The 24613-nt window shown below is 34.5% G+C and overlaps 1 protein-coding gene across 2 annotated transcripts in view; it reads left to right on the top strand.

Annotated features, from left to right (window-relative positions):
* FSTL5 (follistatin like 5) overlaps positions 1-24613 on the top strand; it is an 812556-nt gene that overhangs the window by 519690 nt on the left and 268253 nt on the right. For both annotated transcript variants that reach the window (XM_033215581.1, XM_033215579.1), the window contains exon 7: positions 19099-19265. In XM_033215581.1, the coding sequence (XP_033071472.1) occupies positions 19099-19265 (167 nt within the window). The remainder of the gene's footprint in view (positions 1-19098; positions 19266-24613) is intronic.

Here is a 24613-nt window from a genome sequence, read left to right as displayed (position 1 = left end):
TGATAATTAAGCAATATTAGATAAATATTGTGTTGTGTGTTCATTTGTATTATGATTTTGAAAATAAATAGAATATTAGCTGATATGCATATATTAATAGAAAATATCATGTTATACTTTTTATAGCCCAAATTCAAAGATAAAATAACAAATGTATGTATTTATCACTTTTATAGAAAGAATAACACTAGTTAAATATGTTCTCACATAATTTTGTGTGATATTTCTTAGTGAGAATGAGTAGTTAAATAATCATTGATCAATTATTATGTTTTTTAGTTTTTATTGAAATGATTCAAAGGATTCCTATTAGAGTCATGCCTATCTGGTGAATTGAAATGCTTAGGAAGTATCCTGCTTTATCTATATTCTTGTTTTTTTTGCCTTTGTGTCTATTGGTATGCTATTAGTTTTGTAACTGATATCTCAACTGAGTCAATCCAGAGTATAAAGCCAATTTCAGATACTGATCCATAAGACCTCTGTGTGGAAGAGAGGGTCTCCATCCCCAGTGGAGCCCCAGAAATGTGGCAACACTGCACATGAAAGCCCAGGAGAGTTCTCCCGGGGAAAGAATTTATATGCAACTCTCTGCTAAACAGAGTATGGTATGTCTTGACTGAAAAGCGTCTTCTTCGTTTCTCTCTGTGGCTACTGCACATTGACAGACTTTGTTACATTTTTCCTGATAAACTGTTAAGTTACAGACCTTAACTCCTAGCATGGTCATTGTACCTCTTAAATGTATAATGTCCCAATCAAACAAGCAAATTCGGGAGACACTTTGCAGTGTGATATAGTCACATGACTGCAGTGTCATGCCTCACTGGGACTGGAGAACATCCAAAATATGTTGATAGACTATGCAGTTCTGACTGTTGAATCTTGGAGTGTTTTTCTTCTTTTCTGCCAAGAAGGGATGTAAATATAAAAATGATGCAGACAATCTATTACGTTTAGTATGTTTTACATCAAAGACCAGGGCAGCAATGGGGAAAAGAAACCAATGGGTGATGTGATTCTTCACAAGATATTTTTCTGTCTTTTATTCTTGTGTGATATTTCTTAATGAGAATGAGTAGTTAAATCATCACTGATCAATTGTTATATTTTTGAGTTTTTATTGAAGTGATTCAAAGGATTCCTATTAGAGTCATGCCTATCTGGTGAATTGAAATGCTTAGGAAGTATCCTGCTTTATCTATATTCTTGGTTTTTGCCTTTATGTCTATTGGTATGCTATTAGTTTTGTAACTGATAGCAAATCCTGACTCAACTGAGTCAATCCAGAGTATAAAGCTGGATATAAAGATATTTCTCATTAAAAATATCTTGTACATAACTTGCATTGAATCTGCTGTATCAAATCTTCCCTTTTTTCCCCCTCATTTCTATTCTTTCCCATGTAGGCTTTCTTTGGCAAATATTTTCTTTTCATTACAATGTAAATGCTTTAAAACATTAAATTTTAGCTTCTTACACGTGTATGTGTATATATTTGTGCTTTTAATATGTTTTTACATCTATATATCTGTGTTTTTAAAGCTTCTTACTAAAATATGTTTTTAAGTATATTATCAAAATATGTTTTTAAAAACACTTCTATTAATAGTGAAAATCTATATTGTTTATATTTTGCAGTAACCCCTCTGTTTCCCTGACAAAAAACTGAGTTCTCAGGCATTTGTATAGCATTTAATTTCATGGAAATCTTCCAGTAGTACTGTATTACATAGGATTTTTAAAGACCTGCAGTTTCAAGGCAGGGATATTTTTTAAAAATTATGTCTAGAAGATGGTAAGAGAAGTACATATTTAGAGTAATTAAAAGTCTATTCATTTTCAGAAAAGATGCATTCCTGGCCTTATAAGTGATATAAAATGATCACTGTATGACAATAATTGTAGGCTGAAGAAATGTTTAGTTTTTTTTGTTTATAAATAATTTTATTTGAATTGAAATGCATATTTAAACAATCTAAAACATACACATTCAATTTAAAGTAATTATATTCCTTCCTATATATGTTATTTCAATGTTCTTATAATAAAGTATGTGTGTACACACCTATGTAAAATACATACAGATTTGACCCTTCACATCTGTGTGTTCTGCATTCATGGATTCAAATCAATGATGGATTAAAAAAAAACATAAGAAATGTTTAGTTTTTAATTTAAAAAATTACATTAAATCAATCAACACCTTACTTTTTTTTTTTTAGTTTTTTGGGGTTTTTTAAAATTTCTTAGACAAAATCGAGAGAAAATTTTATGTTTATGGCTTTTTACTTTGGCACAAGTGAAAATAAAGAGAAGATAATTTGTATTTTTCTTCAATTCTATATATCTCTAGAATTATAAACCATAAGTAGATGTTACTGGTAGTCTCATTAATACTTTGTAAACTCTCTCTTAAACATGAACGAAATGAATGTTGGAGAAATGCAAAATTTGGCCATTCTTCCTGCAAAAAAAACAAAAGCAAAAAACTGATTTCTAATTGTGTTTGTTAATTGGCACCTGGTGAATTTAGGCTCCTGTGCTCTCACAGAGACTGAGATGGGGCATTATCTTCCTTGTTGACTCCCAGCACTCTTTGAGAAAGGTATTCCTGGGTCTTAAACTATCAAGAGGCTGGGTGAAGATTTATATCTTAAAGGGGCACAGAAAGTATTTATAATTGTACATTTTGTCAACTAAATACTCTGGGAGGTCAGAGGAGCAAACCTGTCTGAAGTTGAGTCAGGCAGAGGGAGACATTTAGGCAGTCTTGGTCAGATCTAGGTCCCTCTGATTTCTTGGAGAGAAAATGGTGGCAAAGAGTTGACAATAATTACTTGGTAGGTTTCCTTCTCAAAAGCATTACTGTGTAAGCAGTTTACTGGTTAAAGACACATTTGAATTAAAATGTTCCCTATTAAAATGTAAATACTCTCTTGAAGAATCAAACTTATTCACAGATTAGTACTGTGAATGATGTACATGGGATAATCAGATTGCCTTCCTTCTGGCTGAGAATGCGCCCTGAGAATTTGTATTTTGATTGGATGTTAAGAAGAGAGAAGGAATGATAATTCTTCTACATGACAGACTTACGAAGTCAGACCTGGTAGGATGCTACTGTCACGGACTAGAAATTTCATTTAGACAAGACAAACAGGACATACTTTTTCATGTTGTTTTGGATTCTGGGTGTAGCAACTGTTATAGTTGTAGAAATTCATCCTGGGTCATTATTTGCAGAAGTCTCAAATATATATATTTTTAAGTGGTGGAGTAGTTTATGAACTCACTCATATCTAAATGAGAGCAATTTTCATGCACTCTCTATGTAATTATCTTAGGTTTAGTGTTCTGAACCAAGAGAATGAGCAGAAATAAACAGATATTTTTAAAACTTGCATGTGTCTAAGGAATGTAAAAGCAGCAAAGTAATGTTTCAATGAATAGGCAACTTTCCGTAAAAACCCTGAGAGTAAATATTTTAGGTTTTGCATACTGTAGGTCTTAGTAGTAACTGCTAAGCTCCGCATATATAGAGCAGAAAGCAGTCATAGACAGCAACAGAGGCAATTCAGTAAGAAATGGGTATGGCTGTGTTCCAATACAACTTTGTTTTCAAAAACAGGTGGCAGAACAGATTTGATCCAGGGGCATAGTTTGCCAAGCCTAGGTCCATGGGAACCTTTGCTGATGTAAAGAAGGTTCTAATATACTTAACTCTTCTGCAATCTACCTGAGTTAGTGCTCTAGTTGCACACATACGGTGATATGCACAATGTAAAAAAAGGAGCTAAGAATTTGTCAATAAACTTGAAAGCGACAAGAAAAGAAAGGCTCTCCAGACAGAAATGTCTTTCGAGTTGAAAAGGGCAATTCATTAGCTGATTAGAGCTTGACTGCCTTGAGAATAGCCGACTCTCTTTTTTGTAATTTTCTGTTCATCAATCCTGCAAAGCTTTTGACCTGTGCATTAGAAGGAAGATTCCCAGGCTCACAGCTGACATTCATTACTAAACCTGATGCTTTTCCCATTGTAAATGAATAAATTGGTATTCCAGTATAAACAAAGGTATCCTGTGATTTTGATTAGCTGAATTAATCCCCAGTAGCCTAATTAATTCTGGATGAATTGTTAAATTTGTTTCTAGATTTGCATAGCTAAAGCCCAGTCTTTGGACTCTGTGAAGAATTGCCAAAATGAACAGCCAGTGTTCAATTCCCCGTATTTTACATCTGTTTGTTGCAAACTGCTAAAGGGACACTCACTGTAAAACTTCATAGTGAAGGCAAATTCTCTGGATCCTAGTTTCAGTTTTATCAGTAGTAGCAGTGTGTTATTTGGCAAATAGCAATCTCTTTTAGCTGAATTGTTTTAATTAGGCAAACAATATTAAAGTCTTTTTTAGTCTGAAAGGCCCAAATTCTATTACACATGGAGGGATTAGTTCATTAATTTAGCTCTGACTAACTGTCATCTAAACCATAGTAAAAAATGTTCAATTTATTAAAGACAGAGCAAATAATGTGTCATTTGATTGACGCCAATATTAATTTCCTGGGGTTTCCTTGAGATAAGTTGAAGAAATGCACACAGGTTAATATTCTTCTCTTATATCTGTAATAGCTTTTCAACATGGCACTGAACACATTTGTTAACATATAGGAGATGGGTGTTGATTAACTGATTGCTTTATCCTGACTGACAAATGAAAATTCACAGTGAATTCTTCCGATTAGATTCCTTCCTTCATATGTATATGCAATTTCTCTTCCCAATCTACCACATTGAATTTCATTAGTAAGTGAAAATACCAAAACTTAAAAAATATATTAAAGATGGTAAGTTAATTCTGTATTTCATGCATTCAATATTTCACAAATTTAGAATATAGCGTCATTTTTTAAAAAATCAAACATAGTATTTACACCAACAAATCATACAGGAAAACATACCTGACATTTTTTAACATTTAGTTGATATTTTTGTAAGTAAAACAGTGATCATCATTATGTTTGATGTCTTTTTATCTTGTGTACATATATTTAAATACAACCCTTAAGGACACTTAATTTCTATGTAATAATATAACCAAAGTGTAAACACCTTATGATCTACCTTACCTAAGGTTTATAAATGGTCTTGGTTTTCCTCTTGTTATTAATTAGTATCTATGAAAAATAAATCAGTATTATTTTGTGTATGTAAAATATGGTCATCACCAAACCTAAGGTCATTTAGTTTTCTCCAGTTATCATCTAGGATTTTTATAGTTTTTTGTTTTATATTTAAGTCTGTGATTTAGTTTTAGTTAGTTTTTCTGAATGTGTAGGGCTTTTGTCTAGCGTCATTTTTTTTTTTTAATGTGAATGTTTATTTGTTTCAGAACAATTTGTTTAAAATGTTACTTTTCTACCTCGCATTGTCATTTCTCTTTGTCAGAGATGAGTTCACTCTATTTATTTGGGTCTATTTCTGGCCTCTCTGTTCTGTCCCATGGATCTATTTGTCTGTTCTTTCACCAGTGCTACACTGTCTTGATTATTGTGGCTTTATAGTAACTCTTGAAGTCAGGTAGTGTCAATCCTCTAATATTGTTTTTCTCCTTCCACGTTGGTTCATCTTGATCTTTCACCTCTCTAGACACCTCAGGATTCGTTTATTGATAGCCACAAAATGACTTGCTGGAATTTTGACTGTGATTGCATTACATTTATAGATGAAGTGGAGAAAAACTGGCATCTTGATAACACTGAGTTTTTGTTTTCATGAGCATGGATTATCTCTTCTTCTTCTCCTTCTTCTCCTTCTCCTTCTCCTTCTCCTTCCTCTTCCTCCTCTACCTCTCCTCCTCCTCCTCCTTCTCCTTCTCCTTAGAGTCTCTCTCTGTCGCCCAGGCTGGAGTGCTGTGGCACAATCTCGGCTCACTGCAACCTCCGCCTCTTGGATTCAAGCAATTCTTCTGCCTCAGCTGCTTGACTCAATGGGATTACAGGTGCGCGTCACCACGCCCAGCTAATTTTTGTATTTTTAATAGACAAGGAGTTTCACCATGTTGGTCAGGCTGGTCTCAAACTCCTGACCTCGTGATCCACCTCCCTTGCCCTCTCAAAGTGCTGGGATTACAGGCATGAGCCACCACGCCACCCTCTTTATTTACTTCTTTAATAAATTCATCCAAGCTTTAAATTTTTTTATATAAATCTTGCGGCCAGGCGCGGTGGCTCAAGCCTGTAATCCCAGCACTTTGGGAGGCCGAGACGGGCGGATCACAAGGTCAGGAGATCGAGACCATCCTGGCTAACACAGTGAAACCCCGTCTCTACTAAAAAATACAAAAAACTAGCCGGGCGAGGTGGCGGGCGCCTGTAGTCCCAGCTACTCAGGAGGCTGAGACAGGAGAATGGCGTGAACCCGGGAGGCGGAGCTTGTAGTGAACTGAGATCTGGCCACTGCACTCCAGCCTGGGCGACAGAGCAAGACTCCGTCTCAAAAAAAAAAAAAAAAAAAATCTTGCACATGTTTTGTTTTCTTCTTTAGCTTGTTGATGTGATGAGTACATTTAATTGATTTTAAAATGTTGATTCATTCTTGCATACCTGAGACAAATACCAAAGTGTCATAGTGTATAATCATTTTCATATGTTGTTGGATTCTATTAGCTAATATTTTGTTGAGAATTTTTAATCTATGCCTAGAAGAGATATTTTTCTGCAGTTTTCTTTTCTTGTAATGCTATTGTCTGATTTTGGTATTAGGGTAATAATGGTCTCAGAGAATGAGTTAGAAAGCATTTCTTCTTCTATTTTGTGAAAGAGATTGTAGAGGATTGATACAATTTCTCCCTTAAATGTTTGGTAGAATTCATCAGTGAATCCATCTGGGCCTGATACTTTCTGCTTGGGAAGGTGATTAATAAGTAATGAGATTTCTTTTATAAGTATAAGCCTATTCAGATTGCCTGTTTCTACTTAAATGAGATTCAGCAGATTGTGTCTTACAAAGAATTGGTCCATTTAATCTAGGTTATCAAATTTGTGGGCACAGAATTTTTTGTGCAAATTTTATTATCCTTTAAATGTCTGTGGGGTCTGTAATAACACTGTATTTTATTTCTGATGTTGGTAATTTTGCCTTGTTTCTTTTTTCTGAGTTACTCTGGTTTGAGGCTTATTGGTTTTATCTTTCAAATAACCAACTTTTGTTTTCATTGATTTCCTGTATCGATTTTTTGTTTTCAATTTTATTTCTTTCATGCTCTCATTTTCATTCTTTCTTTTTCCCTGCATACTTTGGATTTAATTTGTTCTTTTTATTTAATTTCCTAAAGTGAAAGCTTAGATAATTGATTTTCAATCTTTCATCTTTGTTGATATAAGTATTCAATGCCTGACTCTTTTTCCAATGATTGTTTTCTCCCTTCTCACCTATTATAATGAAGGACTTGAAGTTCTTCCATCTTTGCATTTTTCGTATCTAATGCATTGAGAATGTTCCCATTCATGATCACAAGATGGCTAATAAAGCTTTAATTATCTCTTCTTCACGTGAGAGCATCACAGGCAGAAAAATAAAAATAAAAATCAGAATCAGTATCTACTTCATAGGGCAGTTAGGAAAGTTAAATGAATCAAATACTTTGGAAAATGCTTAGCAAATGATACGTATTCAGTTAATACTCACAATTATTTTCTTTTACCTATGTCCTACAAGGAGTAACTCACTTATAATGAGATTTTAAACTTAATATAACAAACTTTGCAATGTCACTATCTTACTATTCCAACCTACATACTTGTAATGTTAAAGTCATTCTGTTATCTGCATCCTTGAATGTTTCCAAGTCATAAAGTTAAAATTAACTTGACCACTTTGAGTGGACACCCAATTCTCTCTGTTAGTACAGTTTTTGTTAGGTCAGGTTTCACATGGAAACTATTCTGCATAAAAAGAATTGTTTTCCAAGTTGTGTGTGTCACGCATATCACTGAATAAATAGACTGCTCCTTTATTAGTTTAGTTTAAAATTCAACTTTATATAATTCATTTGAAAGAGAAAAAATTAAATGAAATTTAACAGAACCCTGAAAGACAATTGTATATTTATAAGACCACTAAAAGAAAGTCCAAGTAATGAATTAAAAAAGAAAGTGAGATTCACTATTGTCAATATGTAAAACTGCTTGAATTAATATCAAAATATAGTTTTGTCTGTAGTATTGTACCATCTTTATTATAGAAAGAGAATATAATGACAATAAAAAAACAAAATTTCAATTTTGCACAAGAATTTTTTCTTCATTGTTTTACAGAAAAGCTTTCATTGAAAAGTCTTTTATTCATATATTTCTATAACTTCTCAATCTCACTAATAGCATAGGAAGAAACTATCATTTTGAACTAGTTGCTAAATGCTTTTATTTATATTTGTGATTATAAGTTCTCCTAATTACTTTCAGAACTTTTGGCAGAAATAATTATATTCTCAATTTTGTATTCAGAACTTTTCTTTCTGCTGGCCCCTTTTCCTCAGAATAAACTTCAGATTCTTTTATCCTATTTCTTATCATACTGTTTTCTCACCATATAGGGCTCTTCTCTTTTCTTCTCTGTCCTGTATATTAAAAGTGTCTTTAAAAATTACGTGTTATTATTTCTGTTATCTCTTTTTTTTTATTATACTTTAAGTTCTAGGGTACATGTGCATAACGTGCAGGTTTGTCACATATGTATACTTATGCCATGTTGGTGTGCTGCACCCATCAACTCGTCAGCACCCATCAATTCACCATTTATATCATGTATACCTCCCCAATGCAATCCCTCCCTCTTCCCCCCTCCCCATGATAGGCCCCAGTGTGTGATGTTCCCCTTCCCGAGTCCGAGTGATCTCCTTGTTCAGTTCCCACCTAAATAATAGCTAAACTCTCTGCGTTTTCTGTGTCATAACTCTAAGCGTCTGCAAGGGATATGGCTAACTTGGTCCTTGGAAATGGGTTGGCCAGGAAAGTTTGCTAGATGAGGCTTCCTTTACTAATGGAGCAAGTTTATGTGTACATTTACACTCTTGTTCATGAGTGTGTAAGGATTTATATATACATAAATTTCATATATAAGAATTTATGTTGCTTTGTATTTTTCTCAACAGTTATTCTCATTAGACTTTTAAATTCAAGCCAGTCTGAAGGGTTTTGGCTTAAATTTTCATCTTCCTAATTGCATAGTTAGTTCAGCAATTTTCAGATTTTTCTTAGCCATATAGACTAATTCATAAAGCACTTATTCAAGTCTTTTATTGATTTCTTGATTGGTTTGTTAACAAGTTGTTTAAATTTTTCTTAGTGATGTGTAGAAGAATTTATTTGAAATATAAGATTTTTGTCAGTTTTGTAGGTGGCAATTATCTTCTGCTTGGTGACTTGTGTTTTTGGTTTTTTAATAGTATCTTTTGAAGAATAGATATTTTAAATTATAATGTAGTCAAAGTTATAAATCACTTTCTTTATGGTGAATTCATTTGCATCTTGTTAACAAAATCTTTCTCTACCCAATGTTATGGAAATAAAATTTTATATTATCTGGCGTTCTTGAACTATCAAAGTTTACTGTTAAACTTTAACATTCACATTTAAATACCTTCTTCTTCTTCTTCTTCTTCTTCTTTTTCTTTCTTCTTTTTTATTTTATTTTATGTTTTTGCTTTCCATTCCTCGCATCTGTGAGTGTTCATCTGGAATCATTTTTCTTCTGTCTGAAGAACATTTTTAGAATTTAAGGCACGTTTACTAGACATGAACGTTCATGCTTCTATTTTTTGTAAATATGTTAATTTTATTATAATATTTATGTATTTCTATAAAACTCTAAGATCAGTTTTTATTTTGTTGCATAATTTCCAATATATCGTCCTACTGCTTTCTTGTTTCTACTTTTGCTGATGAAATCAGTTATGTGTCTAACTCTCCTTACCATATAGGCAGGCTGTATCTTTTAATTTGCAAAATTTTAAGATTTCTCTCTGTCTTTGATATCCTTTTTAAAAAACAAACAAACAAACAAAAAAACTTTTGCTTTAGGTTCAGGGGTACATGTGCAGGTTTGTTACGTTGGTAAATTGAGTGTTCCTAATTTTCTTTAATTTCATTGTTAATTGACTGACTGACATGGCTTGACTGTGTCTGCACCCAGATCTCAACTTTAATTGTATCTCCCACAATTCCCGTGTGCTGTGGGAGAGACCCAGGGGGATGTAATTGAATCGTGGAGGTCGGTCTTTCCCATGTTATTCTCGTGATAGTGAATGAGTCTCAGGAGATCTGATGGGTTTGTCAGGGATTTCCACTTTTGCTTCTCCTCATTTTCTCTTGTGCTGCCATGTAAGAAGTGCCTTTCACCTCCCACCATGATTCTGAGGCCTCCCCAGCATGTGGAATTGTAAGTCCAATTAAACTTCTTTTTATTCCCAGTCTCAGTTATGTCTTTATCAGCAGCATGAAAACTAATATGGTACATTGGTACCAGTAGAATGGGGCATTGCTGAAAAGATACCTGAAAATGTGGAAGCGACTGGCACTGGGAATCAGGCAGAGGTTAGAACAGTTCGGAGGGCTCAGAAAAAGACAGGAAAATGTGAGAAAGTTTGGAACCTCCTAGAGACTTATTGAATGGCTTTGACAAAAATGCTGATGGTGATATGAACAATAACACCAGGCTGAGGTGGTCTCAGATGGAGATGAGGAACGTGTTGGGAGCTGGAAAAAAGGTGACTCTTGTTATGTTTTAGCAAAGAGACTGGCAGCATTTTGACCCTGCCCTAGAGATTTGTGACACTTTGAACTTGGGAGAGATGATTTAGAAAATCTGGCAGAAGAAATTTCTAAGCAGCAAAACATTCAGAAGGTAACTTGGGTGCTGTTAAAAGTATTCCATTTTAAAAGGAAAATAGAGCATAAAATTTGGGAAATTTGCAGCCTGACTATGTGATAGAAAAGAAAAACCCATTTTCTGGGGGAGAAATTCAAGCCAGCTGCAGAAATTTGTATAAGTAGCAAGGAGCATAATGTTTTTTCCGAAGACAATTGGGAAAATGTCTCCAGGCCATTTCAGAGACCTTCATGGCAGCCCCTCCCATCACAGGGCCAGAGACCCAGGAGGAACAATTGGTTTCCTGGGTCAGGCCCAGGGACTCTGTGCTGTGAGAAGCCTAGGGACTTGATGCTCTGTGTCTTACCGGCTCCAGCCATGGCTGAAAAGGGCCAATGTACAGTTTAGGCTGTGGATTTGGAGAGTGGAAGCCACAAGCCTTGGCAGCTTCCATGTGGTGTTGAGCCTGCGGGTGCATAGGAGTCAAGAATTAGGATTGGGGAATCTCTGCCTAAATTTTAAAGGCTGTGTGGAAATGCCTGGATGCCCAGGCGTAAGTTTCCTGCAGGGGCAGGGCCCTCATGGAGAACCTTACTAGAGCAGTGTGGAAGGAAAATGTGGAGTTGGAGCTCCCCCCACAGAGTCCCTACTGGGCCACTGCCTAGTGGAGCTGTAGGAAGAGAGTCACTGTCCTCCAGACCTCAGAATGGTAGCTCCACTGACAGCTCGCAGCATACACCTGGAAGAACAGCAGAAATGCAGTGCCAGCCTGTGAAAGCAGCTGGGAGGGAGGCTGTACCCTGCAAAGCCACAGGGGCTGAGCTGCCCAAGACCCTGGGAACCCACCTCTTGCATCAGCATGACCTGGAAGTGAGACCTGGAGTCAAGGAGATCATTTTGGAGCTTTAAATGTGACTGCCCCTCCCCCCCCACTGGATTTTGGACTTGTATGGGCCATGTAACCCCTTGGTTTTGGCCAATATCTCCCATTTGGAATGGCTCCATTTACCCAATACCTGCACCGACAATGTATCTAGGAAGTAACTAGCTTATTTTGATTTTAAAAGCTTATAGGAGAAAGGGACTTGCCTTGTGTCAGATGAGACTTTGGACTGTGGACTTTTGGGTTAATACTGAAATTAGTTAAGACTTTGGAAGACTGTTGGGAAGGCATGATTGGTTTTGAAATTCGAGGACATGAGATTTGGAGGGTCCATGGGAGGAATGATATGATTTGGCTGTGCCCCTACCCAAATCTCATCTTGAATTGTATCTCCCAGAATTCTCATATGTTGTAGGAGGGACCCAGGGGAAGGTAATTGAATCATGGGAGCTGGTTTTTCCTGTGCTATTCTCTTGATAGTGAATAAGTCTCACAAGATCTGATGGGTTTATCAAGGGTTTCCACTTTTGCTTCTTCCTCATTTTTCACTTGCCGCTGCCATGTAAGGCATGCCACTCATGCCTTTCGCCTCCTGCCATGATTCTGAGGCCTTCCCAGCCATGTGGAACTGTAAGTCCAGTTAAACCTCTTTTTCTTCCCAGTCTTCAGTATGTCTTTATCATTAGCCTGAAAATGAACTAATACACTGACTCAGTGTGAATTAGTCTAGTTTTTTGTTTGCTTTGCTTGAAATTTGATGTGCTTCTTCAATCTATTGATTGGTGTCTTTTACATTTATGGAAAACCATCAGCTGCTATTTCTTCAAATATTACTTCTCCATTTTTTTTCTGTTTTCTCTTTCTGGGATTCAAAAGAACCCTGTTTTCATTAACTTTGTCTGGTTTTTGCTTTTTATTCTGTAAAGTTTCATTTAATCTCTTTTCTAGCTTACTATTTCTCTTTTTTGCTGTGTCTAATCTGACCTTAAGTACATACATTTAATTATTAATTTCAGTTAGTATAGCTTTCACTTTATAATTTCTAGTTGATTTTTCACAAACTTGTAATGTTTATAGTTCTGTTTTTTATGGTCAGAATTTCTAACCTGGAATTTTATTTTCATAAACATAATACATCTTACAATCTTATTGGATTATTTTTACTGTTATGTGTTGTTTCTGCTCCTTCTCATCATGCTGTCTTCTCTTTTGGTGGGCCATATTCTGGTTTACAGTTTTCTGGGTATTGTAAATACAAAGTTGTTAATAGCAAGTATTGGATGAATACAATGATATTAACTTACTCCAGAGAGATTTTGTTTAAGACATCTAGGTAACAGCGTGCTGCAGTCCATATATTCAGTTGTAGACGGTGGCATCTTAAAGTCCTAGCACAGAGATGGACATACTCCATTATTTTCCCTATCCCGTATGCCTGGAAAACAATAAGCCACATAATAACATCTAAGTATAGCTATTATCTCTTCAAAATGAAAAAAATCCTCAACGGAATGTGCAATTCCAGGTGTAATCTCCTCTCTCTCTCAGTTACAGTTCTCTTCAGAACATAGACTGGGCAGTTCCTCACTATCCTGATATTTCTCTAATGCTTTTAAGAATAAATTATTTGTATTTAGTTCATACTGTTTATATGTTTGTTTGCTGTGGTGTCACTTCTGTGAATGTCCAATTTATCCAGTCTATTGTTACCAAAACAAAATTTCTAGACCTTTTACATTTTGTTTTGTTTTAATTTTATAAGACTAATTATAATAAAAGCATATAATATTTAATAAGTAGATATTTTGTCTCAAAGATTCTAAGCATTTCATCATAATAACTTTGTGAATATCTTGACATGTCAAAATTATGTAAGCATTACCATTTATTTTGAAGTCACCTATTTCCTGACAAAATATGCCATCAGAATTTCCTTTTTACTTAAAAACCTTGTTATTAAGTAATTGTGGTTATCTTATTATGAGAATAATTAATTTATTCCATTTACACTTTCTAAGTGATTTTCTTTTTTTGATCTATTTCTGGCTTAATATTGTATTACTATATGCATTTAATTAGCAATTTCTTTACTGAAGTAGAGAAAGGTAAAGTACCCATTATTAGGAAACATTACTGACAAAATGTATTCTAGGCTTCATTCCTATAATAGGAATAATAGGCGTGATGAGGGATAATAAGATTATGAGTCTAGTGTTTAAACAGATTTAATGAAATATTTAACATAAGTCTATAGTTAGGAACTTCAAAGATGTCGATATTTAGAAGAGCAGAATCTTGGTTATGAAAAGTTTGCTCTTCTTACGATATTAAAAGATATCTTTAATCAAAGTTCCTAAAATCATCCTTTTTAAACTAGTGTTTCACAAATATTCATAATATTTCACTTTTTCTATATGTGTTAAAATCACATAATATTAGGTATTTGAGGAATTGCCATATTGTCTTCCATGATGGTTAAACTAATTTATACTCCCACTGACCCAGTAATCCCATTACTGGTATATGCCCAAAACAATATTAATTATCCTGTTACAAAGACACATGCACACGAATTGAAGTTCATTGCAGCACTATTCATAATAGCAAAGACATGGAATCAGCCTAAATCCCCTTTAATAATACACTGGATAAAAAAAATGTGGTACATAAACACTATGTAATACCATGAAGCCATAAAAAAGAACAAGATCATGTTCTTTACCAGGACATTGATGGAGCTGGAGGCCATAATCCTTAGCAAATTAATGCAGGAACAGAAAACCAAATACCACATTTTCTCACTTATAAGTGGGAGCTAAATGATGAGAACACATGGACACATAGAAACAACACACACTGGGGCCTATTAGAGCATGGATGGTGGGAGGAAGGAGAGGATCAGGAGAATAACTGATGAGTACTAGGCTTAACACCTGAGTAATGAAATAATCTGTACAACAAATCCCCATGACGCACGTTGACCTATGTAACAAACCCATACATGTATCCCTGCACTTAAAATAAAACTTAAAAAAATTACATATTTTTTTGGCCGGGCGCAGTGGCTCAAGCCTGTAATCCCAGCACTTTGGGAGGCCGAGACGGGTGGATCACGAGGTCAGGAGATCGAGACCATCCTGGTCTACACGGTGAAACCCCGTCTCTAATTAAAAAAATACAAAAAAACTAGCCGGGCGAGATGGCGGGCGCCTGTAGTCCCAGCTACTCGGGAGGCTGAGGCAGGAGAATGGCGTAAACCCGGGAGGCGGAGCTTGCAGTGAGCTGAGATCCGGCCACTGCACTCCAGCCTGGGCTACAGAGGGAGACTCTGTCTCAAAAAAAAAAAAAAAAAAAAATTACATATTTTTACCCAAATTTATATTATTACTGGTAGGATCTAGTTGCTATTGAAATCAATGCCTTATAAAAATACCCACTAATCATGCTGCAAGTTGTACTAAACTATACTTGTGTCTTTGGCTTCAGATTCTTCTAGCAGACACTTCAAATATTTCATTCCTTTAAAGCAAGCTCTTAGTTTTTCTCTAAGCCAAGTAGTAAAAATGAGAAAGCATAGAGAAGCATTCACAGTGTGAAACTATTTTACTTGCCTCTTAACTTCCCTAAGCAATCAAAAACAAAAGCCGGATTAAAAAGGTAGTAATAGTCCTCATAATGTGAGATCAGAAAAAAAAAAAAAAATCATTAAAATTTTGCCATAAATACTTGAGAGGGCTTCCAAGAGGAGGCAAAGTTTATAAAGGAAAGAAGTGCTGAAGTGTGTCAAAACACTCAGTACCATATGTTATACTTAGCCTATATGTTTTTACCTTTTGCTAGGGCACCAGGTGACTCTCCACACATGATACATGTTGAGGTCATTAGAGCAGAAAGAATGCAGAGGGGTATAAAATGATTGGTGCTATTTGTTGCAAAGATAGTTTCTGTACATAACTAGCATAAGCTGTTTGTATATAGAATGCTATAAAATGAAACAAGTCATTATTAATGTATATCCAAGAAAACATGGATTAGCTATAGTTAATAAAAGATTGTTTTCAGTATTTTGTTTCAAAATTCTTGTTTTTAAAGTAGCAACTGTAGTCACTCCAATGTACACACACACTCAGAAGCAATTTAAAATAATAGATATAAAAATCATTTTTAAATTGGATTACAGCTTGATTCATAGTTATTGTTTTACATAGTAATGCATTTCTAGAAATAATGATCATGTATCAATAAAACTTATAATTTTGCCATTTTATAAGCATTTCACTGAACATTAAAGCATTCTTGATATAATTTAAGAATAAAAATGTTTAACATTTTTAACTTGTAATATTAAATCTGTGCTAATCTGTGCTTCTTAGTAACTATCACAAGACAAGTAAAGATGGGGATGGCAATTCTGTAGCTAAAATAAAATATGCTGCTACATTTATTTCAGGAAAAGGCCATTTGATTTTGAGATGTAACCAGTGAACATGATTGGCTTGGTGTTTTTTTTCTATACAACATAGTAGTGAAGAGGTGAAACATACAGCATGAAATATGCAGAAAACAAATCTAAGAAATTATCAAATATATAGTTATTTAATAAGTATTACCAAGAAATATATGTAAAGTCATTTGAAAATGTAGCCATAAAATTAAAAAGTAAGTTTTTCTGTGCATGTTAATATTCCTGGTGAATAATAATCTTTATTCTAATTACACATCTTATAAAAAAATACATTTTAGAAAGATTGCCCACATAATGTTATGCCAAATCTCAGCATTTATTCTAAGATGATTATATTATCTAATTACCATTGTAATATTTAACTATAAAAAGCTCAACTAATTCAAATAGCCTGGGACTTAATAACAGATGCGGAAGGTTAGTGAAGAGATTCCAGGGTAACTTACTAGCAATTGTATTTCTAAATGGCAGAATAGCCAATGTTCACATGCTGTTTTTAGAACCAGATGTCCCATTATCTCCTCTGTAATTTAATGAGGAACCAGAAGCTGAAATTCAGGAATATAAATGGGAAATTATTAATAATTCTTACATGATACTCTACATGATGCCATTACTTTTATAATGTTCTCACTTTCTGTTAGTTTGTAACGTTAAACAAAGACATAAACACTGTGTCTGCAGATTTCAGCTTTTAGTGTTTCGAATTAATTGAATAATTTTTAACTTATTTACATATATATATGTCTCTGTATGAGTGTATGTGTGTGTTTATGTTTCTGTGTGTGTGTATGTGTACACATATATGATGTATAACAGAGTATATATATGACAGAATATATATTAATCTAAAACAGACTGAAAATATTCCCCCCCCTTTTTTTTTTCTTTTTTGAGACGGATTCTCACTGTGACGCCCAGGCTGGAGTTCAGTGGCATGATCTTGGCTCATTGCAACCTCTGCCTCCCGGGTTCAAGAGATTCTCCTGCCTCAGCTTCCTGAGTAACTGAGACTATAGGCCTGTGCCACGATGCCTGGCTTTTTTTTTTCTTTTTAGTAGAGACGGGGTTTCACCATGTTGGCCAGGCTCGAAATCCTCACCTCAAGTGATCCTCCCGCCTGTGCCTCCCAAGATGCTGAAATTACAGGTGTGAGCCACCGTGCCTGGCCTTCCCTATGTTCTTATTACTTAGGAAGCATTGAAATAAATGGTAATATGGATAAACCTGATTCAAGGTTAGACTCTCACACAAAGAAACGGACAAGATGTTTGTTACCCATTTCTGTCTGATTTTCTGTCTGTATTTTGGGTAACGTAACAAACCAAATAATGAATTGGAGCCGAGTCTTTCTCTAGTAGAATTTTCCAATTTCAAGAGCATTCCTGTTCACTTTGACAACACAAAACAATGATAACTTAAATAAGCGTGACTTTAGGTTTAGAGATGAGATGCTATATAACAGAATAGGAGTGTGAGTATATTTCTGTTTCATTTTATCAGATAATGAGGTGTCAGCCAGTGGTGAGAACACCCCAAATCACTCAACATTTAACGTTTGTGTGTGTGTTGAGGAGGTGGTGGATTATATGTTTAATCCAGACCCTTAATCCAAACACATATGTCATGTTTGTCATTGCAATTTGTGATGATACCAAAAACCAAATAACTCTTTATGGGATATTTATGTTCTATAACAGTCACTTGATTTAGCATCTCAAGGGGAAGACCGGATTAAGAAATAGAGACAATGTGGTAGAATGCTGAGAGGGAGGGAGGGGGCTTTCTCAAGAAGAATGCAGCCGTTGCACATGATCATATTTATTACAAGTTAGGGCACCACTTTCCTCACTCAACCCCAGGGACAAAGATCACAACCTTAACAAGGGGACAAAGGACAATTATTTCACTCCTCTACATCGACATTTAAGTCAGAAATTGTGGTATTTCTAACGTGGTCAAGACTATGAGCAAAGTCAAACTACAAGACTCAAATCATAATGTAGAAAACTTCGTGTCTGTGAATGTCAGCAGGAAACAAAAGGGCTGTTTTTACATGAGTGCAGAATTTATAGACATTATCCTAGTCATCTCTCATGAAAATTGGCAATGATACAGTTGATAATTCTCCTAGTTGGTAAGGATTATCTGAAAATCAAAAAGGAAAGCCAGATCCAGATTTCAAATAATGTTGTCCAGCAATAGACAGAAATGTGTACGTTGGCAGAAATTATCAGCAGAAACGTGTATACTCGTTAGTTAAAATATGATATTTAACTTTAGGAATCATGAAATAACTATTCAATACCAATGCGATCTGGTAAAGACAGCTGATAGAATTCTACTTAATTGCTGTTTGGTTGGTGGACTTCAGATTTTTACTTCTTCAACTTCCCAAACAAATCTTATGCCTTCGGAGTCAACATGTTTCCCAGCGTAAAGATGCCTTTTACCCAGTCTACTGTGCTAGTGTTCTCTGAAGCCAGCCAGCAATGATCTCACCTAACCTACAATATAAATCTATCAGTGAATAAACAGCATCATTTTTATTTCAATGCCAATGACACACTACATGTCGATTTGGCAGTTAAATAATTTATCTCTCTTTTGGGTGCAATCTGCCAGGCTTATTATAACTCTACTTCTGATATTCATTTCATGCTTAATAGTTCTGTGCCTCATGAGGATGCTTGTCAATCAATTAAATTGAAATGTCACTCTGACCTTTTATTGGAAACAATTTTCTCTTTTTTCATTTCATCACAAGCTTTTTTCCCTTTTATTCAAATTAAAAGCCTTAATTACTAGTATTCAGTAGCTTTATACTACTTAATCTTACAAAACTACATGTTCCTCAACATTACTGACACTTTATCTTCACAGAAGTGATCCAGTTGAGTCTGCCTGAAGATCAGAAACTAAGCATCACTGCAGCAACTGTGGGACAAAGTGCTGTTCTGAGCTGTGCCATTCAAGGAACCCTGAGACCTCCCATTATCTGGAAAAGGAACAATATTATTCTAAATAATTTAGATTTGGAAGACATCAATGTGAGTACATAAATAGAGTTGCTTTATAATGTATATATTTCATATGATATACGCTAGACTTTGTGATGTCAGGGGAGCTTAAAGAAAATTGGATGTAGAATAAAAGAGAATTATTGGAACATTGCTATATCTAATCTACTGACTGAGAGGTTTACTATAGGTTCTTTGGACCTATATGTGTGTTCAAGTACATATGTATGAAATTGTTCACCTTCACAATTTTGCAAAAGGAAAAATTAAGATGCCATTAACAGGAAATGTGATTGTATGTATAAGTGTATGTTTGTTTTTATGTAATAGGAATCTACAGCCATTAGAAATCAGTGAGGGGGATTTATATGTGCTAACATGAAAATATAATATTTATATGTGTTTATATTAAAATATCCTATTATCTTACAGAATACTTCTATGAACCTAAAAATATAGGTTGTTAATTTATAGAAAATTTCTAAAACTATTTATATGAAATAATTCACAGTGTTGGTTCTAAGGATAAGGATAGGATCAAGATAGAATTAGACTTACTTCTAATAGATACTCTTTTTCACTTTTTGCATTTCTGACATGTGCATATATTAATTTTCACTAAGAAAGGATTTTAAAAACTAATACTTTACACAGTTACTTACTAATAATGTTCTAATACTTATGAAACACATTCTAGAAAGATCACAGATTTGTATGACTGGCATCACGTGGCTTTCACTGAAATAATTACAATAAGTACAAGAATGTAGTTCTCTGATTGGTCGATCTGGGGTCATGTGTTCACTAGGTAATAGGAACTATACCAACTCCCATGAAATCATCTATGTTATTATTGAGTAAGAGTTGGATAGTTTCTCAATAAATGAGTAGGTCAAGAAAAAAAAAAAGCGCTCAGAAGCCTTTGTACTCTACTACTCTTGGTTAATCATCTCTGAAAATAATGTTTGCAGGTCAAAGATCTGACTGTCAGAATATCTATAATTATCAATAATATCTATTTGATGCTCTTATGGTTGAGAAACAGCCTATAGCTTGTGAAAAATCAAAAGACAATAAAGACACTTTTTGCTTTCAACATGTCATAATGTATTAGAAATGAGAAATATTAATCAAAGCAAAAATATATTTTCCTAGCATGAAAGAACATGTTTTTCTACTCAGGTTCAGTTTTAGAAATTTGGAATTTAAACTCAATTCAATAAAGTATAGCTTCAAAAGTGCAACAAAAACAGAAAGAAACTCAAGGCCAATCACCTGTTCCTTCCATGCTTCTGTTTAAAGTGAGCATCCAAAAGTGAACATTATCCTGCAAGATGAAAAGTAAAAATTGGGTGCTTATGGGGTATCTGTGGAAATGAGATGGGGCAATCCCTTGCTTTAGTGATTTTGAAGTTTTATGTTCTCTTTCGTATTTTTTATCCTCATTCAAGGAAGCCATCACTTGTCCTCTTATTCTTGGCTGCTTCATAAAGAACCCCTAAAACACAGGCCTGAGATGGAAGCCCAAACTCCTATTGGTTATATCTTCCTAATGTTTTTGTTTAATGTCCTAGAATATATCAAAAACACAGATCTTCTTCAATTTTTATCATTTCTTATTTTGATGGAGTTTTCTGAGTTTGCATATATGTGGAAACTTTTCTCAAAGACTATCTGAAGAATCATGCTTAATTCTCTAAGATGCAAGAACATTGAGCACATTTCTCAGGAGCATTTAAGATACTTTGAGAGAAAAAGGCCTTGACAGAATCATTGTGGATTTGCTTTGTGGGTTGTCATTTCTACACTTTATCTTTTCTTTTTTTTTACTGCCATCCACACTCTTAAGCTTTCCACTGTTGTTTTAATAGGCCCAGGGTATTTGAGGGTGCTGTGGTCTGAAAACCATCATTATAAATTCCTTTAAATTATTTCAAGAGTAATTTGAAAGTATATGCTATGATTGATGTTCTCTGGCCAACTTGCAAAAGTGGACACATTCTTGTACATGGATCTGAGAAATTCTTAGTTTCCGTCCTAATACTTCACTCTGTTTCAGAAATTCAAAATTTTTGGAAAATGATCACTGGATAAGTCAGGTCTCTAAAATATACATAAATATTAGATAAGTTCTCACAAAATGAGCATTTATTGGATAAAGTTATTTTGTATCAACTTTATAGAACAGATGCATTTTGAGAATTTTAAAAATGTTTTCAATATTTAGAAAGTTTCAGTTTCATTTTGAGCCATATTTAGTTAAGCTGAACAAACATTCCTAATCTATCGCGTACATAGAACTATCAGCTTCTCAAAATTAAAACAGCAGAGTGCAAAGATATCTTTCAAAGAGGAATATTTATTCAAATTTCCAATATATTCCTGGTGTTTTTAAGTACTATAGTTTCAAAAGTCAAATTATGAAAATACATTTTGATGCATGTTTCAATATAACTATATAATGTGACAAATATAAAATACCACTTAAACTGTCTTTCATTGGATACTTATTTATGCTTAAAATATGCTAATAAGGACTTTACTATGTAAATAAGCAATATACATATTATATATATTGATTTATTCATTTTTCGGCACTGTCTAGTGGATATATGATGTGTTTTCTTGTTACCCAACACCTTTTGAACAGCCCTTCAATGTTTTGGCAATTCTTACCCCATTATTTTTGCTGGCTAAGTTGGAAACCAAAAATCATACTTGTTTAGCCCTCCTTGTAGTTAGGGAACAGATATGTAAATAAGGTTGTAACACGGAAACCAAAGAACAAGATTTCATTTCATGAATAGGAACAGGAAAATGCAGGTGTTCTACAAAATTCATTCTTCCCACCATTCTTCCTGTGACAGAGGACACTATTTTCAAGGACAACAGTGACAAAAGCTCTGGAGTTTTTCAGTGTTCAGCTACAATGGGGTCTCCAATAGGCCAATTTCAATATGTGCCTTGGGCATCTTTGCTGGCTTTTTAGACCCCAAGCCTGATACTCAGATCTCTTGAATGTTCTACAAGCTTCCTAGTAGTCTTTATTAAATTTCTTGCCTGCTTAAAACTACCTGGAATGGGTTCTGTTGTTTGCCACTATGAATGTTGTCTAATTAATTTTGGGATTTAATTACATTAAGAAATATCTATAATTCTATTTGCATAAGATGAGTTTTTCATTGTTCGATATGGATTTCTGATGTGTTGAAAGACTTTCAAAAAGGTCATATGTGAGTCAGTTTATATAACCTGTAAGTACATTATCTATTTTTACAAAAATGAATTTAATTCCCATTAAATTATATAAAGTTAAATTAATAAGTGCCTTTCATGTCAAAGGAAAGCAATGACAATTTTCAATATCCTTTCTGACTTTTGAATATCTATATTAGGTAGGATTAAATGTATAGTCACCTAGACGATACATAAATACATTCTAATTGCAAACAATTAAAATAATATAGATGTGTTTTAAAAACGTAACTGCACCTCATTTTTATATCCCCTCATTTTCACATTTGCTATATTTAATTAAAATATATTTTTATTTAATTCTTGAGTGCAGAAGAAATCCCATGTGTATACATGTACTCCTTTCATGCATTGCATATATAATTTTATTTCTTTAATAAGATAGGTTAATATTACCTCATTATCTCACTAGCCCTAAGAACAACAACTCTGTGAAGCAGGGAATGTTATGCTCATTTACATGAGTGAATTTTTGTTTGTTTGTCCTATAGATGGTCTGGCTCGTTGTCCAGGCTGGGATGCAGTGGTAGAACCACAGCTCCCTGTAGACTTGAAGTCCCGCCTCAACCTCCCAAGTAGCCAGGACTACAGATGTGAGCCACTGCACCTAGCTATTTTTTAATTTTTTTGTAGAGATGGGGTTTCTGGGTTACCCAGGCTGGTCTCAAAATCCTAGCCTCAAGTGATCCTCCTGCTTTGGCCTCTCAAAGCTCTGGATTTACAGGCATGAACCACCACGAAAATTGATGATAAAAGAGATACTTAACTGTTTACTCAAGGTCTGCTGAACTAAGTGATATCAGGTGCTGGGATTTTTACATAGCCCGATTGCCTCAAGAGCAGGAGTTTAACCACTGTGTGCAAGTGAGGTAATCCAGTTTTCTGGTGCTCTTTGGAAAATACATCCCAAATAACTCTAACCCTTATTTGTTACAGCTAGATTTGCTATACTGTGCTATTATGTGTGGGTCTAGTTGATATTCAATTGATGTTTGAAGGTTTTCATTTTGTCTGTTTTATATTTTGCATCAAATGAATAAAAGCATACCACCAAACTACAGGAGCCATTATGACACTGGTTTGCAACATGGGCTGTGGATTCAAACTGTTGGGATTCCAATTACTTCAGTCACATAGGAATGATGTGATCTCAAGAAAATTATTTAAACCCTCTGTGCCTCAGCACCCTCATCTGTAAAATGAAGATAACAGTAACATTAACTCATATTTTTTGGTGAGAATTAATGAGAAAAAACACTTTAAACCTGTTAACACCATATGAGGCACATTGCAAGTTTTCTATGAAACGACATCTGCATTTTCTCTTCTCTTTCTTTCCCTTTCTTCCTCTCCCTTCCCCTTTCTTCTCTTCCTCCTTATATATGTTTCAAGGAGTACATATACTCTTAACCTACCTACAACAATAGGAATTTACTATTAGGTTACATATACTACCAAGAAAGATTGGGAATTCACAGGAAATGCTGGAAGCACATTTTATCTAGTTATAATAGCGACTGGAAATGGAGACATGGAAGAATTTCTTTCGTTTTCTTTTTTTTTTTTTTTTTTTCAGTTCAAGGAAGGTTTAGGAATCATGCTATCTTTTCTCTTGATTAGCAATCTTTTATTAATCCCTGCTCTAAAAAATCTGCCATTATGTTCACTCGGCTGGATAAATCTGCCTGTATCTGTGTCCTCTGTATGCCCACAGTTCTGAAAAAGCTAAATGCCTTGTTTTGATTTGGTTCCTAGTTTGTGAGTTCCTTTGGTAAAGGAAACTGAATTAAGCAAGCTGAGACAAATATAGAGTATTCAGAGAAACCTGGAGAGGAAATAAAATAGATTTGGTTGTCAGGATTGGCAGTCAGGAGTGAAAGAAAAAGAGAAGTTGAAATGCGGAACTGTTTTGGATGTGTTAACGTGACAAAGAAAGTTGTCAGGAAGGAGTTGCATGGCAGAATTTGTTTTGCTTTGTTTGTTTTTACTTGAGAGAAACCAGGTCTAAAAATTTTAGACATTACTGTCTACATTATATTTATAATATCTATAGTTTCTCACCATTCAGTAGCTTATATAAAGTCTAGTCTAAATTCAACATATAAGTCAAATTATGTCATATT

The sequence above is a fragment of the Trachypithecus francoisi genome, unplaced genomic scaffold (assembly GCF_009764315.1).
Source record: "Trachypithecus francoisi isolate TF-2019V2 unplaced genomic scaffold, Tfra_2.0 Lachesis_group1, whole genome shotgun sequence".
In the NCBI taxonomy this organism is placed as follows: domain Eukaryota; kingdom Metazoa; phylum Chordata; class Mammalia; order Primates; family Cercopithecidae; genus Trachypithecus; species Trachypithecus francoisi.
This window is presented reverse-complemented; position numbering and strand designations above follow the sequence as displayed.